Source organism: Hyperolius riggenbachi, chromosome 3 (assembly GCF_040937935.1).
Source record: "Hyperolius riggenbachi isolate aHypRig1 chromosome 3, aHypRig1.pri, whole genome shotgun sequence".
In the NCBI taxonomy this organism is placed as follows: domain Eukaryota; kingdom Metazoa; phylum Chordata; class Amphibia; order Anura; family Hyperoliidae; genus Hyperolius; species Hyperolius riggenbachi.
Window position 1 is genome coordinate 379351740 of NC_090648.1, and position 20004 is coordinate 379371743.

Sequence of the window (20004 nt, forward strand, 5' to 3'; positions counted from 1 at the left end):
TAATGTATTGCCGCTAGCGTTGATTGTCGGGCATTTGAATGCCGCTATCGATGCACTCCCGACCCGCCGACGATCAAGTGCAATTTTCCACGTGGACAGATCGACGGGATTGGTCGATTTTGGACGGAAATTGGTTGATCGGTTAGCATTTGCGCATCGATTTTACAGCAGATTCGATCACAGTGATTGAATCTGCTGTGTATCAGCGGGAAATTGAGTAAGTGTATGTGCACCTTTAAATTTACCTGCCAGATAGATAATTTCCAACATGTTGGAAATTATCTATCTAACCATCTATCTGCCTGCAATTAAGCATTGTTCTACTCAGCAGGAGATAACCAGAAGACAATGCACCAGAGATAATGACCAGTCTATACTACCGGTAGTACTTTACAGAAAATAATCTAATCACAGAAAATGTAACAGAAAATTGTATGATGTGTACTAGGCAATTTAGGTAGGATTAAATTATAGTACAACATATATTACATACGGAATATAAAATGTACAGTGTACTATACTGTATTGACATTATGGATTATATTACAGCAGTTTGACTATATGGTGAGGTTAGTATTATCCAGCGAGGTTGGTTTCAGCATACACAGTGCAAGCAGCCTGAACGGTGGCTGTTGCTACAGTTTACATACTGTGTAGGTAGGTGGACTGGTCACATAAGGGTTACACACACTGACTCTGCAGCCGTTTCTTCCCCCTCCCCCTCCTCTTTGGTCACCGCATCACCTCCGCGCGGTGCTTGGGATTCCTCCTCGCTGTGGTCGGGCTTGGAAAGATGTAGTTCCAGCCGCGTAAAGACGCACAGGGAAAATAGTCCCTGTGGAATTCCGCTCGGCGCGGCGTAGCGGTGGCGCTGTGGCTGAGGTGAAGGAGTTGGAGCCGTGACTGTCTTACTTGGATTCTGATCACCTACCCCCAAGCTCGGGGAGTCGTGACCCGCGGCAAGCAGCTGGCCGTATCATTGCGCGGCAGGAGGGGAGGAGTGGAGAGGAGCCGCACACATACACACACAGTCACACACGAAGCATGATGGAGGGGCCGGAGAGGGGCAACCGGTGACACCGCCGCCATGTCCGGGCCCCGCCGGTAACACAGCATGGGGGGCGCCGTCCTGAGGAGCCTGCTGCTCTGCGGCCTGGGCTGCCTGCTGAGGGGTGAGTCTTGGGCCTCTAAGAGGGGGGTTTGGGGTGAGGGACGCCCAGCTGACAGAGCGGCAGTGAGGCTAGAATGATCTCCGCCTGCTATAGTGGGGGGAGGGGTAGTTAGCACCCCGGGTGTGGGAGAGAAAAGGGTCCCCAGTATTGGGGGCTGGGTGTGCTATATTGTTTATAGAGTGCATAGGGAGGCGAGGGAATGGATACAGTAGTGGAATTGGGGAAGGGGCAGGAGGTTCGGAGGTATTACTAGGGTAATGGTGGTGGTAAGTTTTTGTTTTGTTTTTTTAGGATGTTGTAGTAGTGCTGGAGACATTGGGGGTTGAGGATATTGTGGGGGTGTTGGGGTTGTCATGGTGATAGGGGTACTGGGGAATGGGTGCTGTAGTAGTGGGGGCTAGAGCATTGTACTGGTGATTTGGTTTCAGTTATGTGTGGTGTTAAGGAGTGGATGCAAATGCTTTTGTAATGGTGATATGGTATTGGGGTACAGAGGGTCAGATGTATCAAAAATCGGTACAGATAACCAACTGGTGATAAACTGGGAGCAGTTGTTTATAATGGTTGGTCTGAACCCTTCACCTGGGCATCTTTCTTATTTTTTTTTCTTTTTTCTTCCATGCACTGATGTTGACACACTGAATATTATTAGGAGTTTTGGATGGGGGCAAGTTGTTAATAATAATCTGGTGGTGTTATGGAGGAAGATGTTTAGTGTCAGAGATGTAGTGGTGAAATAATTCAGAGAAAGTGGATGTGTGATTGTGAGTTAGCCACTTTGATGGGGTAAAGGGTATAGTGATGGTATTGTTGAGACATTATTGCAGGGTTAGACATGTTTCATGTGGAGGTGAGTGGTTGTAGAGCGGAGGATTTTGATGTAAGTCATGGTAATGAGGGTGAAAGGGGACACAGAGTATTGCATGGAATATGGGAATATTGGGGTCAGGGATTGTAGTAGTGATAGGGATATTGTAGGGGAAAGGGGGGGATTTTAGAGGTGATGATGCATGGCAGTATTTGGAGGTGACTGGGTCCCCGGTTTGAATCCAAGACAGGGCACTATGTGCAAGGAATTTGTAATGTTCTCCCTGTGTCTGCATGGGTTTCTACTGAGTTTTTCAATTTCCACCCACATCCCAAAAACATGCATTAAAAAAAATGGCCTTAAATAAGAAAGGACCTGCGACTATTGTATTTAATTATTTAAGTATTTATGTAGCACCTACATATTATGCCTATTGTAGCGATTAGAGTGCTAGTCTACTTTAGGGGACCCAGCAGGAAACCTCTTAAGCCTCATCTACACGAGTAGATGAGGCTCTGATCCGGTGGCTCGATTAGCCGCCGGATCGCCTCTTCCGCGTCCCTGCGCGTGCGCCGGATTCGATACCCGCTCGTCCCTGCGCTGCTTATCTTCCGCTCGATTCCCTGCTATTGTCCCCTCGCGGGGAACGAGCAGGGAATCGGCGGTAGCAAGATCCGACCTGTCGGATCTTATCAATCGAGCCGCATCAGCAGCTTGATTGATAAGTAAACATCGGAGCCTCATCTACTCGTGTAGATGAGGCTTTAAGAACAGCTCTCCAATCCCAGTACCCTCTTATAGCACAAAGCGTTGTGACTGGGCAAATAATGTAGATGAAGTTTACTACAACCTACTGGAAATCTAGCAGTTCGTGAGGGTTGTCCACCCAATTATGCTAGCTGAATTTCCATATGAGGTTTCCTGCTGGGTCCCCTAATGCTGGGCATACACGGCTCGAGAATGTGCCAGTATCGAGCCAGCTCGTCCGCGTGGATCCATTCCCGCTTGTCCCCGCGGGTGCTGCTAATCAGCGTTTCGTTTGCTCCCATTGTTCTCCCCGCCGGTATCGAGCGAAGAATCGATCCGGCGGGGTATCTGACAGGTTGAATATTATCAATTGAGCCAACAATGGCTCGATTGATAATATAAAATGAGCCGTGTATGCCCAGCATTAAACAGACTAGCACTAGGATTATATTTGAGCCCCTGTGAGGGACAGAGAAAACTTGTTGGAAGCGCCCAAAATATAATTATCTTAAATCATAAGGTATAGGAGTAATTCGGTCTTGCCTCCATAAATGGACAACCATATGAGTAAAAGTTTTTAATGGTGCACAAAAATGACTATGGTCTCAATTCACTAAGCTTTTTCAAACACTTTATCGAATGTTTGATAATTTACCTCATGGATAAAATCTAATTCACTAAGGTTTTATAGATTTATTTAACATTTTACCGATAAAATATTCGATAAATATATAACATCATAGTGAATTTAAAATTAGATTTTACCCATGAGGTAAATTATCAAACGTTCGTTAAAGTGTTTGATAAATCTTAGTGAATTGAGGCCTATGCCTTTAACGGGTACTGGCCTGCTTCCTCAGGTCAATAACAAAGTGCCTAAGTCTATAACAGTCACAGCTGTGGGCGCCTCTTTTCGTTACATATACTATGTAAAGCAATGCAGAAGATATTTGCACGCATACTTGTAATTCAGGTGCTGTGAAATTTGGGCGTCAAATAAAGCTAAAAAAAAGGCTTTGCCTTCTGTACCCCCTCCATGCCGCCATTGACACCGGAGAAAGACGTAATTCGTCTTCCTGCTGCTTCTGGTGGCCACATTATGCAGTTTTTATCGTAATTTGGGCTGTGTGTTTTGACGGTTCCCAAATTAATGACCGAGTACTGCTATATCCATAATTCACTTTGCGGCCTATGGCGGCACCCACATTTCCAGCTCTGTTTTCTTCTGATTCAGTTTGCTTTCTCCAGCCCCTTGCAGCAGACTGGCCCATGGCGACCGCTCTGCTCCCCGCCACTGTCCCTTCTCGCCGTTCGGTATTAAGGCCGACCGCGGGGCCGGCCTTACTGCGGCTGTGCGAAGCGCCGCTGCCAATCGTCACGTGGGCCGTGGCGAACTACGCAGAGCGGTTGACTTGGGAGACACTGCTGCAAGGGGCTGGAGAAAGCCCCAGGTGAGTAAAGCTCATTTTAGGTCATTTCCCTGAGAAAAAAACAAACATTTCTTTCTTACAGCTGGTACAAATCCTGCAATCAATCTGCAGTGTCTACTTCCTGCTTTCATGGAAGCTGATATAGAGTTAACATCCTGTGTTTTCAAATTAGCTGTTCTACTGAGGCAGCTAGCTGACACAGCTGAGATATGAAATTACAGTTCTGATTAGTTACAGATGAGGGAATTAGACTGGCTAAACTCTCTAAATACATACAGGTTGCACTTTTCTCTGTTTTCTTTCTGCCCTGTACAAGAGTTCAGGTCTACTTTAACATACATATTGAGGAAAGGATTGCTAGTGTGGTTATGGGGACTTTGTAGCAGGGTACTGAAGTGGTGATAGGGTTTTATGTAGAAGTAGCTAGAAAATTAAGGGGGTGGAGTTATAGTGTTTTAGGAGTGAGAATACTGTGGGGCAGAGAAGTTATGAGCATAGCTACTACTGGTAATGATTTTGGTGATACTGGGACTGCAAAGGAAATTACAAAGCATTTCATAATGGTGGTCAGGCTTTGCTGTAGGCTGTGGTTGGGGACTTATTAAAGCAGTTGGCTGATGGTGTAATGGTTAAGGGCTCTGCCTCTGACACAGGAGACCTGGGTTCGAATCTCGGCTCTGCCTGTTCAGTAAGCCAGCACTAATTCAGTAGGAGACCTTTGGCAAGTCTCCCTTACACTGCTACTGCCAATAGAGCGCGCCCTAGTGGCTGCAGCTCTGGCGCTTTGAGTCCGCAAGGAGAAAAGCGCAATATAAATGTTATTTGTCTTGTCTTGTCTTGTCTTATTGTATGTACCGCATAGGAGATAAGTGGTTTAAGGCCTGGAACCCACTAGAAAGCGCAAACGCTATTACAATCTCTAGCAATTTGTTATAGCGTATGGGAGCGATTTGCCTGCTCCTATACAATTCATTTGAATAGAAATGCTCCCAAAATGCTGCATGTCCTGTCCTGCGATTGGTGCAATCGCTCTTGTGGAATCTGTACCATCTATTTACATTGGCAGAGCCTTTAGGGAAACCACTAGCGAATTAAAGCTCTCCCTAAACCCTCAAAAAACGCTCTAGTGGGTTCCAGGCCTCAGTGTGGAGCAGATGTTGTTCCAGGCAGGGCACAGAGGAAGATATTTTTGGTATCGCTCAGTTTGGCAACAAACTCTGCTTACCTTTTTTTATTTTTTCTTGGGTTTTGGTTATTTTCAGCTACAGAGTAACGGTTCTTCATGTTAAAGGTGTCAGAAGGCACTTGAGTGGTATCTATAACTTGAAGGAAAAGTTTAGTTACTGGAGTTGGATCAATTAATAACTTGGGGAATTTTAGAAATGAAGTCACTAATTACCTGTCTGCATTGTATCTGATTGTTCTGTATCTGGAAGATTATTTTTCTTCACCCACAGCATGGTCACAGATGAAGGTCAGAAGTATTTGGTGCACTTCCAGTTATCGCCTTATAAAACTGTATCGGTGGACATTCATTCAAAGTCTGTAGACTGTAGAGCAATGCCTGGTACACACCATGTGATTTCCTGTCAGATAGACAGATCTATTTGATTACTTCTGACAGGTCCGATCTGATTTCCAAATGTTGTTCTGATTCATTTTCCAAACACTTCTATACACAATTGATCAGAAAAACAATTGGACCTGTCGGAAATTCGACCCATAGAGCTGACGGGAAATTGTATGGTGTGTATCTGGCATAATGGTATGAGACATTAGTGTCGCCAGCACAATGTTTACCTATGCCTTTCTGTTAGCGCCGCTCCCCCGCATCCTCTGTATCGGCGCTACCCGCCCGCGTCCCTTCCCTCCAATCAGTGGGAACACAGCTTAAGGCCTGGAACCCACTACAAAACGCTGTTTTGTATGAGCGGCTTGCAAGCGATTTCATGAGCGTTTTCAGTACCGATTTTAAAGTGTATTCAATTTGCCAGCGGTTGTGTAGCGATTAGCGTTTTTAATTCTGATTGGTCCTTTCAATTATTTTTAATTTTGTTAGTGTGCAGTAACTTCAAAACGCTAGCAAAATCGCTCTGTGCAGGTTTTGATGAGCAATTATGCCAGTGTTTATACACTTTACATTGCAGAAACGTTAATGCTAAACGTAAAAAATGCTGAATGTTTTGCGATTTGGTAATCGTAATTGCTACAGTGGAATTTAGCCCATCCATTAACATCAGCTGAGCGTTTAGCGAAATCGTTATCGCTTTGAATCGCTCCCTAAACGCTCAGAAAATTGGCGGGTGGCATGCGCGCGTGCGCCGAGAAACACAGACCTAGGCCTAGTGCACACCAGAGCATTTCCGCTGCGGTTTGCGATCCGCTTGCGGGTGCGGATCCGAAAGGGTAATGTATTTCAATGGGCTGGTGCACACCAGAGCGGGAGGCGTTTTGCAGAAACGCATACTCCCGGGCTGCTGCAGATTTTGGATTGCGGATGCGTTTTTGCCTCAATGTTAAGTATAGGAAAAACGCAAACCGCTCTGAAAAACGGCACTTCAGAGCGGTTTGCCAGGCGTTTTTGTTACAGTAGCTGTTCAGTAACAGCTTTACTGTAACAATACATGAAATCTACTACACCAAGAACGCTTCACAAAACCGCAAAATGCTAGCTGAAACGCTACAGAAAAATAAGAAAAAGCGTTTCAAAATCTGCTAGCATTTTGCGGATCTGCTAGCGGTTTTTGGTGTGCACCAGGCCCTAGAGCACGTTTTTAAACGTGCTTAGGTCTACTAGTATAATATAATATATATAAAACCAGTAAAGTTGAAATGAAGTCAACCAGGAACCATTTACTTTTGAGTGATTATAAATGTGCTGAAAGGTTATTTTTACCAATCAGGTGATAAATAAGTCATTTATGAGAAGTTTTGTGACTAGAGCCCATTGTGTTTTTTTTGTTAATTCTTTCTTTATTGGGGGGGGGGGGGGGGGGGGGGTGGAGGCGGAAGCGGAAGATAGAAGAATGTTGTCATTGCCACTGGAGATCCACAAGCAACTGTGATTTTGTTGGCTTTGTCCTCCCATGCAGTACTTTATGCTTCACTAAAAGCTTCCTTCCCACACAGTCTGTCTACATTCTAATTGCTTTTGCAAAAACCTACAATTTTATTTTGGGCTTGGATCCTTTACTTATGGACAACAGACTGAAAATAAATGTATTATGCTGTCAGTTAATTGATTAGTAGCTTCTTGGTTAATAGTTCAAGTTCATGAACGCTCTACCCCCATTGTAACACATACCAGTCGGTGCAGGATCTAGAGAGCCAGTCCTTAAGCACACACTAGAGAGAAAGGATCCGCAGACCAGACTTGGCTTAGTGAAAAAGCATCCGTTCTGTATTAGAAAAATCGACATGACAAAAAGTAGTGCAATAAAATCACAGGATCAACTAACGCGTGTCGGGCTTACAATCTGCCCTTAGTCATAGTCAAAGTGAACCTGTTAAGGAGGCGGCTTATAAATGGCTGTGAGTGATGACTCCACCCCTATCAAGCCAACAGCCAGGTCCTTAAAGGGAAACATTACATACAAGCAATAAAAACAAACTTGCAATCTACAAGCTATTACAACAATGTATAAAAAGGTAAAAGTAATGTAAAAAAGATTACCACTGGAACATCAACATTATTACAAGAAAGTGTCAAAAGGAGAAGAGGTGAATAAAAGGACAGAAAAAAGCTGCACTGGTCAATCGTATACTAGGTTTAAATCCCAACGTTTATTCAAACCAAGAGGTATGCGAGTGCCTAGCCTATGGATCCAATAGGCCTCCCGTTTCAGTAAGAGTCTCTGTATGTCACCACCTCTAATAGAACAGGTGACTCGTTCCACTCCCTGAAAATTAAATGATTTCAGATTACCTTTATGTACAGTTTCAAAGTGTTTAGAGACTGCTGACTTTTGGAAAGTGTTCCAATGTGTTCCACAATAGTGTTCAGCTATTCATGCTCTTAGGTTGTGAGTCATGCAACCCACATATTGGAACTTGCACTCTGAACAAAATATAAACATAAATGGTATATTTCGTATCACAGTTGATGTATTGTTTGATAGGAAAACTAGTGTTAAACGAATAGGAAGGCACTATGGTCCCTCGCTTGTGACAGTGACAATAATTGCAGGTTCGAAAGCCACAGGGGTATGAACCCACCGTGGCCAACCATGTAGGGGTATGTAATGAAGAAGGGGATCTAAAGAGACTGGGCGAGAGGATGGAGCCCAGAGTCCTGGCCTTTCTGGCAGAGAAACGACATCCGCCATCAAGAACTTTTTTCAGTTTGGGATCTGAATACAAAACTGGAAGATATTTTCTCACAATGTTAGTGATTTTTGTAAATTCCAAGCTGTATTCTGTGACGAAAGTCACCTTATCAGCCCTGACTCCATCCTGTCTCGCAGTCCCCAATAGATCTGAACGTGTTCTCTTGGTTCCCTTAATCCGTCCTAACTCCAGCTGTCTACTCGTGTACTCCCCTCTGTCTGAGTCTGTCTTCCACCTGATTAAATTCAGTTTGTAAATCATGAGGATCGGAACAATTGCGGGCTGCTCTGATTAACTCTCCCGTAGGGATAGCATTGATCGTATGTTTAGGATGACATGAATTAGCAAGTAAGATCGAATTGCCTGCTGTAGCTTTACGAAATGTACGTGTAGAGACCGAACAGGATGTGGAGTCGCCAACCAGAGTTAAATCAAGGTAGTCAATTTTAGTGATATCTGAATTCATTGTGAATGTAAGATTCAACTCATTTTTGTTAACATAAATCAGGAATTCCCCCAGGAGACCAGGAGGACCCCCCCACACCAACAGCAAATCATCAATAAACCTCCCATACCATATGATATGGGAGGCATAAGGGTTAGAGTCCCCAAAGATGCGGAGCTCCTCCCACCACTCCATATAGAGGTTGGCAAGAGAGGGGGGAAAATTTGGCCCCCCTAGAAGCTCCACATCTCTGGAGAAAAAACCTTGAATCAAACATAAATAGTTGTGTGTGAGGAGGTACTTCACAGCCTCCAGGAGGAAGACCTGCAAGGACACATCAAACGAGGAATATTTATTGAGGTGGAATTCTAAAGCTTGGAGTGCACGTTCATGTGGGATCGATGAATAAAGAGAGGCGACATCCAAGGTCACCCATGTATATCCACCATCCCACACGAAATCCCTAAAACTAGAAAGGACATGGCGAGTGTCCTGCAAATATCCAGGTAACCTAGAAACAAGGGGCTGCAGATGTGAGGCGACCCACTCCCCCAGGCGCTCGCCCACGGAGCCGATACCCGCAACTATGGGGCGGCCCCGGGGGGGAGCGCCTGATTTGTGGATCTTCGGGAGGTGGTGGAACACGGGCACAACCGGATGAAGAGGACAAAGGTACTCAGCCACCCGTTTGGATAAAACACCCATGTCCTGCCCGCGATCCAGCAGCCCCGAAGATCAACAAGGAAAACCTGCGTGAGATCCCGGAGCAAGGGCCGATACACATCCACATCACCCAGCTGCCTAAGGGCCTCCTGTTGGTATTTAAAGGCATCCAGGACCACAACCGCACCCCCCTTATCCGCCGAGCGTATGACTATATCATTGTTACTTTGAAGAGATAAAAGAGCCTGACGCTCGGAAGGGATAAGGTCAGACGGGGCCCTGGAATGCCTAGAAAGAGTGGTTAATTCCTTCTCTATGAGGTCCTGAAAGGTGTCTATCTCTGGGAATCTGGCATTGACCGGATAAAATGAAGTGTTCGAAATTTTAACTGGAACTACCCGATCAATTCCCACCTCTTGAACACCATTCGTGTCTAGATCTCGCAGCGCCATTAAAGTCCTAATGTCTCGAAAAGAGGGAACATCCTCAATTTCACTCGAAGACAAGGACTGTGGCGCAGCGGAACCCAACACTTCAAGATCCTCTGTAAGAAAATGTTTTTTAACTACCAAATTTCTGACAAATTTGTTCAAATCTAAAATAGTTCTGAATATATCAAAATGATAAGGAGCAAAGGATAAGCCTCTAGATAGAATCCCCCTTTCCTCAGGCGAAAGTTGATGTTTAGAGAGATTAACGACATTATTTGTGGAGGCAGGGTGTAAATCTACAATTAGATGACTCTGCGATTTTCTATGTTTGCGCTCTGCTCTCCTGGTACGTTTCTTTTTGGTTTGCACTTTTTGTTCTTGATTGATTTCTTCGGGGTTCTGTAGTATGAGGGAGGAATGAGGACCCCAGATGTCTGGAGAATTGGAGGGACCGCCGAAGAATAAGTAGTATTAGGGAAAATTGACTGTAAATTTTGGCGGTTAGTCTCTGATGGTTCAGAATTGTCTGACTGGGACCCTGAATTTTCTGGAGAGCTAAAGCTCACATTTTTCCGTGGGGTAAATTTTTTTCAAAATGGACTTGGGTGACCTATAAAAGGATTCCCACCTCCCCCACTCATAAACAACATTGCGATTATAGTCGTTAATATCCCTCAAAAATTTGACCCGTTTGGTTTCCATTATAATTTTCTCTAACTTATTAATATTGTTTTTAAGCTTAGAGTGTAAATCATCAAAAGCAGGCAAGGAATCAAGTTTTTAAGATCCTGATTGGTTTTGTCTATCTGCAGCCTGAGATCTGTGAGTTTCTGTTCCTCATAGGATACAATGAGTCTCATAAGCTGCAGAGAACAATCCGACAGGATCGGATTCCATTCCAGAACAAATTTGTCAGAATATAATGTGGTAGGCACCTTCTTAATGCGTAGACCCCTGGGTATAATACCCTCGCTGATGTAATGCTTTAGACTGGTAACATCCCACCAGATGCGTACCTCTTTATCCATTAAACATTCTAACGTAGTCTGCAAAGAATGTAAAGTGAGCTCAGGTTGTAAGCTTCTGGTGTTACTGTCATTAGAAAATACAGACATAAATTTGCTTCTACGATCTGAATCCTGTAATAGATTACCAAAAGAATCAAGATTCTCACAGGGATCAAAATGATAGTTAGATACATTTGAATTCTCGACAGGCTTGGAAGAAGCAACAGATAAATCTATTGCAATATCATTATATACAGTGCCATTGGGCGATGAATCAACCTCAATGACATTTTTGGGGATTGCAGTAAAACATGAGTCTTATCAAGGGATATCGGATCAGTATTGTATCGTAGGGTATCTGCAGCATATTGTGAGTGTTCGGAAAAGTTCCCAGATATCAAGTTACCCTGGGGATTTACAGCATTATGTCCAGGATAGATATTTGTCCGCATCAAATTCGGAGGCATCATAGAAGAAGAGCCAGGAAATGGATTGAAAGGCGGTATTTGTGATATCCTATTGGTATAGGAAGGCATGCTGGGGGGTAAAGCAGAAGTATATCCAACTCCATGCGCATTATAATATGTCGGTTGAACCCCAGCCTGCATTAATGGAACAGATGTAAAATTCTGGGACAATAAATGAGGAAAAGCTGCAGTCCCTGATGTACTCATATAGGTTGTATGCAATGGCATAGAAGCAGAGGACATATGAGTACCAGCCAAACTACTGGTGAAAGCATGTGTGCCATTTTTGGGAATCGCACCCAGACATTGTGGTGTACATGTGTTTACATCTGATATGTCCCGTCTAATGAACTGCTGACTCACCGCTTTGTGCAGCTCCGTAATATCCCGGGTTGTCACCATAGCAGAGGACTTGACATCAGAGACAATGGAGGCAGTGGCCGGATAAAGTTCATAACGCTGACAAGCCAACTCAAGAATGTCCTGTGAGGTCAGCTGTGACCGGAGTGGAGAACTGGGAGAGCTGTGTGCTGCAGGAGCACAAGATGCCAGCCTTGTTTCTCCTTGTATGGAGGGAATAACATCACATCCTGAACACTGGTGTGCTCAGCTAGGGTGTCCCCTGCAACAGCAGATAGAACGGACAGTTCCGCCTGGGAGTTGTGAGGTTTATGTTAATATCCGGCATGATTGCCAGCAGATGCCACCACCAGAGGCATGCGGTGCTGCGTCTGGGAGTCAGGAAGCTCACCACGTGTGCTCAGCGTCCTTCCATCCACTCCATCAACGACCACACACTGGATTCCAACACCCCTCCGCTCCAATCGCAATCCCAAAGGGGAAACAGCCTGGACAACAGACGATGAGGTACCAGTCATAGAGGATATAGGTTCCTCAGTAGATGGATTGGTGGTGATGATATTCTCCTTTTTAGTGCTGCTTGGAAGCATGTTTTTAGAACGTAGTTCCATAGTAATGTATGAACATGAGAGATGTCCAGTGGTAACTTAGAAGAAAATATTGCACACTGTCATTTATGTGGAAAAAATATATTGCTGGTGGATGGACTTCAGGGAGGAGCATAGTAAAAGGCAAGCAGAGAACAAGTTCATGAACGCTCTACCCCCATTGTAACACATACCAGTCGGTGCAGGATCTAGAGAGCCAGTCCTTAAGCACACACTAGAGAGAAAGGATCCGCAGACCAGACTTGGCTTAGTGAAAAAGCGTCCGTTCTTTATTAGAAAAATCCACATGACAAAAAGTAGTGCAATAAAATCACAGGATCGACTAACGCATGTCGGGCTTACAATCTGCCCTTAGTCATAGTCAAAGTGAACCTGTTAAGGAGGCGGCTTATAAATGGCTGTGAGGGATGACTCCACCCCTATCAAGCCAACAGCCAGGTCGTTAAAGGGAAACATTACATACAAGCATTGTTCACCTCTTCTCCTTTTTGACGCTTTCTTGTAATAATGTTGATGTTCCAGTGGTAATCGTTTTTACATTGCTTTTACCTTTTTTATACATTGTTGTAATATCTTGTAGATTGCAAGTTTGTTTTTATTGCTTGTATGTAATGTTTCCCTTTAAGGACCTGGCTGTTGGCTTCATAGGGGTGGAGTCATCCCTCACAGCCATTTTATAAGCCGCCTCCTTAACAGGTTCACTTTGACTATGACTAAGGGCAGATTGTAAGCCCGACACGCGTTAGTCGATCCTGTGATTTTATTGCACTACTTTTTGTCATGTGGATTTTTCTAATAAAGAACGGACGCTTTTTCACTAAGCCAAGTCTGGTCTGCGGATCCTTTCTCTCTAGTTGGTTAATAGTTCAGCTTGAAATGAAATCCTTGATATGTTGCTCGACAAGTAACATTTGTTTGGGGGGGGGGTTGCTTTAGCTGGTTAGGGTACTGGTTGAAGTGAACCAGAGATGACATTAACTAGAGATTTGATACTTACCCAGAGCTTCCTCCAGTCCCATAAGCTCGTCTGAAGTCCGCCCATGCGCAGAAGACCTATACTAGACGCGACTGAGCTGTTACCAGGGCTGAACGGCAGACTGTGGGAGGACGGCGTGGGATTCAGATGAGCTCATGGGGCTGGAGGAAGCCCCGGGTAATGATCAAATCTTTACTTGTCATCTTTGGTACACTTTAAAGAGAACCAGAGATGAAGCAACCTCATGTATTTTACCTTATAAATAAGTGGGAACATGACAGTAAACACCTAATCTGCTCTTTGTTACATTGTTCTCTGTTTAATTTGCCTGTTATCACCTCTAAGATAAGAATCCCGACTAAGCAGTCGGTCTGGCTTTGCTACAGAATAATTATAGCTGAGACTGTGTTCTTTGCTGTCTTCAAGTCCAAGCCTGCCCCCTGCTGGCTTTGCTCAGGAATCATTATAGCTGAGTCATTATAGCAAAGCCAGAATCAATGCTCAGTCCGGGATTCTTATCTCAGCTAGATAACAGACACTTTTAGCAGTGAGGATGGAACAGAGAGCATGGTAAATGTTTTCTCTAATGTTCCCACTGATTTCTATGGTAAAATACACAAGGGTGCTTCGTCTCTGGTTCACTTTAAGGGCTCTGCCTTTGCACATTAGAAAGATCATGTAGTGATTTTTTTTTCTGTAAATATATGAAAAAATACAACTTGGAGGAAAAAAGTAAAAGGAAGCTCTTTTTAAATCCCACAGTATTGTTCTGAAGAGCTCCAAGTCGGTGCCCCTTTCTTTTGTGCACCCTACCAGCAATGCAAAGGTTAAAAGTCACTAACAAAAGGCTCCCGCATTCCTGTATGATGTGGGGATGAAAACACTTTTCAGATGTCTAATTGTAAATGCTTCTACCAGAAGTCATTTCTTCCACTGAGAACAGCGCATGGGTGAATCTGATTAATCTACCAGAAAGGAAACGTAAAGTTGGAACATAATGCAGTTTTGTTTTTGTTTTTTTTCACTATCAGTGTGCAAAAATGAAATTAGTTCTCACTTCCATCAAAACTCTGACAATTAGTGCTAGGGGCATTTTTTTTTTCTATTCTACTTCCTGCACCTTTTTTTTTTTTTTTTTTTTTTTTTTTTTTTTTAACTCCTTTTAGCCATCTGTGAAACAACAGTTTTAGTGTAAAACACCATTCACCATTCTAAGAAATCTGGTGCAGAGAAAAAAAAGCAACTCTTGTAGGCCCTAATGTAAGCTCTAATATACTAATACCATATCACTGATTCACCAGTGTGGGATATATATGTATATGTATATGTATAAATGTATACCCCCTAGCAAATGTTTTATTCAACCAGCAAGTACTTTTTTGACCGGAAATGACATGGGTGTACAGTTCTTAGCTTTTATTTACATTTGAGCAAAAAGTGTCCAGTCCAAAATTATTCATATCCTTCTCCATAATCAATAGAAAAGCGTTTATTGGCTATTATAGCAATCAAACGCTTCCTATAATTGCAGACCTGCTTTTTGCATGTCTTCAGTTATTTTTTTGTCCATTCATCTTTAGCAATGTGCTCCAAATCTTTCAGGTTGGAGGGTCTTCTTGCCATCACCCCGATCTTCAGCTTCCTCCACAGATTCTCAATTGGATTCAAGTCACTCTGGCTGGGCCACTCTAAAACATTAATAATGTTGTCTAACCATTTCTCCACCACTTTTGCAGAGGCCAAGTGAGCCTTTGTGTGCCTTATCTGGAGAAGTGGCTTCTTCTGTCTGCATCCGTGAAACCCAGCAGTATAAAGTGTCCGTTGGATTGTCTGCCTTGAGAAATTGCCACCAGCAGAGCTCAGATTCACTAGTATGGCCTTGGTGGTGATCCTTGGATCCTTTTCACCTGGCCAGCACAGGTGTCACTTTTGGCTTCCGACCACATCATCTGAGATTTTCCACAGCGTGGAACATCTTGTGGTTTTTGTTTTTGATACTACTTTGAACTGTAGCTACTGGAACTTGAAAACATTTAGAGATGTCCTTGCAGCCCTTTCCTGACTTGTGAGCAGCCACAGGTCCTCACTGAGCTCCTTTGTCCCAGCCATGACTGTCCACAAACCAACTGCAGAGAGCTGCTGTTTTTCACCTGTTGAGTCGATTAAAACAGCTGTTCCCAAATAATCAGGGTAATTACATGTGGTGGTGTGGCACGTTATTTTTTGCTATGCCCCTCTGATAATTGAGGCATTGCTGGCAATGAAGACACTGCTAACTGACAGTGCAGGAATGTTGCTGCTCAGGCAGGAAATGGAGGTGCTCCGCATCCAACAGTGAATGCATTTAGGCAGGTTAATACATTTATCTAAACCCTTGAAGGGCCACTTTTTTTTTTTATTTTTAAAGGCCAAATTATAGATTAACCACTTGAGGACCACAGTGTTACCCCCCCCTTCCCCCCCTAAAGACCAGACCATTTCTCAAGAAATAGGCCACTGCAGCTTTAAGGCCTCGCTGCAGGGCCAAACATGTCAGCACACAAGTTATTTTCTCCCCACTAACAGAGCTTTCTGCTGGTGGGGTCTGAATGGTCCCCCCAATTTTTTTTTTTTTTGGTACTCCAGCATAGGTAGTATAGTTGCCGCTAGTATAGGTAGCTAGCATAGCTGCCCCCAGGTAGTGTCCAGCATGTTTCCCCCTTCCTTCCCGTGGCCGCCGCTCGTGTATCCTTCTGAGCTGGCGGCCGTTTCTTCTATGCTTGTACCTGGCGTCCCACCTCCTCCATCACAGGCATCTTCTCTTCCTGCTTCTCCCAGCCTCCTCTCCGTCTGTAGTAAGATGGCTGCAAGAAAATGGTCGCCGATGTCAGCATTTATGGACATCGGCAGACATTTTCTTGTAGCTAGGCTCTAATTACAGCGGAGCAGAGGCTGGGAGAAGCGGGGAGAGACAGAGGGGCGACACATACTCGATGCTGCTGCAACACATGGATGTGTCATGGCACACGGGTTTGGAATCAGTGAGCTAAGAAATAGAATATTAGTAGCACAGATATGTCTTCTATTGTTTCTAGTACAGGAAGAGTTGAGAAACTTCACTTTTCTATGCAAAAGAGCTTCTCTGGGCTCTCAGACCCAACTTGAGTCGACTATGGTGCTGTTTTCTGAAGCACTTATTTCAACCTTGTATCTCACTGTTTAAGTTTTTAAAGGAATACTATCGATGTATGCATTTATTTTTAAATGCTGTATGTTGTAGCACACATTAGGGCAAGTACTAGGAGCAATTTGATTCCTCACACAGCTGTTCCTCTCAGCTGTAAAATCCTCCATCAGTTTTGGCGTCAGTGTTGGATACAAAATGTATCTAATACTGAGCTCCCAGAGGACTAGACCATGTCTCTGCAAAGGTGAGATGCTATCAACTCCTCAGTTTATAGTTTAATTATCACCTTGCTGAAAGAATCTTGTTGATATGGTGGTAAAGCCCAATCTACACGATACGATTCTTTGTACGATTCCATTACGATTCTATTTACGATCTGATTAAATCCACCATGTCCGATCGGAATTCGATTCGATTCAATTCGATTTGCCATTGCAAAACAATGGCAAATCGAATTGAATTGAATCGAATCCCGATCGGACGCGTTGGATTTAATCAGATCATAAATAGAATCGTAATCGAATCGTACAAAGAATCGGATCGTGTAGATGGGGCTTAAGGGGTTAAAGATTCTAGCAATGTGTGTTTATTATCTTTGCTTCTCTTTACTGATAAAGATACTAATAATGCTAATTGTAGACAGTGGTCTGCCCCTCTCAGCAGCTTGTAAAGTGGATGCAGCCTGGAGTGAATCACCTCAAGCAGGCAGCCAGTCTGAGTGTAAACACAGACTATTGTTATAGCTAGTTATATTTCAGCAATATTACAGCTCATTTAGTTACCTGCTACCACCTCGGATCAGCCTATTTCTCCTCATGTCTTCTGCATGCTGTGAGTGACACAGTGAAATATATTTGTGAGCTGTGTGACAGAGTAACCAAGCAGCTCAGGGTGACACAAACTACTATGAGCTGTGTGAGAAATGAATTTTTAAGCAGGGATAGCGAGAGAGAAACCTGGGTGAATAAAGTGCCCCTAGCACTAATGGTAATGTGTACACTAATATAGAGTATTAAAAAAAAAAGTCGTTTCAATCGATAGTATTCCTTTAAGCTTTTACTGCCAGGAAGTTCAAAGGGTCACTAGCTCTGCTCTGTTTCATCATTTAAAAGAGTGTATTTTGCAAATTGCACATATTAGAGAATGATACATAGTTGTTAAAAAAAAAAACAAAAACAAAAAAACAAAAACAAAAAAAAAAGCTTTATAACTGAAAATAAAAATGTGACTCTCTTCTCTGCTACCAGTTTTCTATTAATTATCCGTACTACACATACAATTATCTCATGATTATTTTTTTCCCTTTTTTTTTTTTCTTCAGTGTCACGTTAAGCTTACTTTAATGTTATGTCCTCCATTGGTTAGTGTATAGTTAACGTGTAAAAGGCTGTTTTACTACAAAGAAATGTGCTTTATATTAACTTGAAATATTCAGGCATCTATGGAAATTTTACTACTGTCTGTGCCGTCAGTAAGAAGTACAGCTGCTGCAAGAATTGTGTGCAGTCTGCATGCATCAGGGTCATCCTAGGACAGACAGCATGCCAGTCGTTTCACGGCTCTTTATAGAGATGCTTCTCGCTGTGCATGGCTTGTGGATCACAGCTGTGGCTCAGCTGATGCTCTGCGTACACCTGGAAGTCTTTATGTGCCTTCACAGTGGCACCCTCCTCCAGAAACCAACAGCTAATAATACTTTGATTTGTGAAACTCACCAGGAACCTTCACAAGATCTAGATTTACATCATTTTTTTTCAGGCCTGGAAGTGGCAAGTGTATTTAAAGAGTTTGACATGGAGCTGAAATCAAGATTCGTAGACATTTTAAAAAGTAATGGGGTGCAGATGTCAGGTTGATACAATTGGTCTGGTGTCTCCTCTGGTCACTTGTCAGGATCTGGGCTGTTGTTGGGATAGTATATACCTGTTACAGCAAAACATAAAGGTCTGTGAAGAGAGCAAATGTTTGTTTCCTTTTTAAAGTAAATCCAAACTATTTAGTAATTTTTATAGCGCAGATCTCTTCAGTGCTTTTACAGAGTAGATAGTCGTGTCACAAACTGTCCTCAGTGGGGCTCACTAGCGAATCTCTACCACAGTCAAATGTCCATTAGTCAACTTATCTGTATGTCTTTGACATGTGTGCTCAGAGAAAACACATGGACATGGGGAGAACACACATACTCAAAATTGACAAAATTGAATGAAGCCTATGGCTGGCTAGATTCCCTCCTCCATAGATCCCTAATGCTGAGGCAGTTGAGAAACCCTGACCTAGCACCATGGGCGTTATTCAGTATTTTTCTCCAGTTCAGGGGTACTTTTAAATGATACCTTAGTCCTACATATAATCGGAAATTTACACCCGTGAGTCTGTGAGTAGATTCACATAGACTTACTACCGCACCTCCCATGGCCCGGTGTCTCCTTCCAATCATCTGTTAGCGGACCTGTTGAAAAGTCCTGGCTGGCAGGGTTGGCGCATATGTAGTTAGTCCCCGGGAGTGCTGGAGGATGTAGCAGGCATGCGTGGGCACAGGTTCCATAGCGGACATTCTGTGCGTACAGTATGTCCGGGTCAGGTGACCGAGTGCGTCTTCCTGCGGGAGTGTGCGCATACTCCTGGGGACTTACTGCGTACGCACTGACCCAGGCGACCAGGGCTTTACAACGGGGCTGTGTACAGATGATTGGAAGGAGACACCGGGCCACGGGAGGTGCAGTAAGGGCTGGTGCACACCGAGCGGCTTTTTGGGCGTTTTCAGATCCGCTTGCGGCTGCGGATCTGCTTGGTCAATGTATCTCAATGGGGTGGTGCACACCAGAGCGGGGGGCGTTTTGCAGAAACGAAAAATGCCTGGGTGAGGCATTTTTTGGATTGCGGGTGCGTTTCTGCCTCAATGTTAAGTATAGGAAAAACGCAAACCGCTCTGAAAAACGGCACTTCAGAGCGGTTTTGCAGGCGTTTTTGTTACAGAAGCTGTTCAGTAACAGCTTTACTGTAACAATATATGAAATCTACTATACTGAAAACCGCAGCAGCAATCCGCAAAACGCTAGCAAAACGCCTCATAAAAATAAAAAAAAGCGTTTAAAAATCTGCTAGCATTTTGCGGATCTGCTAGCGGGTTTTGGTGTGCACCAGCCCTTAGTCTTTGTACTCTCCCTCTCCCCCTCCCTCCAATTATATTTAGGACTAAGGTATCCTTTAACCTGCAAGGGGGACAATTTGCAGGCAACGTGTTGTTGATATGGAGAGGGCTGATGGAGTAGCATGGAGCAGATGAGTAAAGGGGGATAGGACCTGCCTGTGTCAGGCTGTGACAAAATGCCTATCTCAGATCTGTGTACACATGCTGGATTCTTGGCAGAGGTGGCCCTGGACTATCTAGCATCTGT

The 20004-nt window shown here is 43.8% G+C and overlaps 1 protein-coding gene across 1 annotated transcript in view; it reads left to right on the top strand.

Moving 5' to 3' along the window:
• Positions 1-828: 828 nt before the first annotated feature.
• Positions 829-20004, top strand: part of LRP6 (LDL receptor related protein 6) — a 158468-nt gene continuing 139292 nt past the window's right edge. Inside the window, exon 1 of the mRNA XM_068277320.1 lies at positions 829-1172. Coding sequence (XP_068133421.1) covers positions 1115-1172 — 58 coding nt within the window. The 5' untranslated portion in view covers positions 829-1114. The remainder of the gene's footprint in view (positions 1173-20004) is intronic.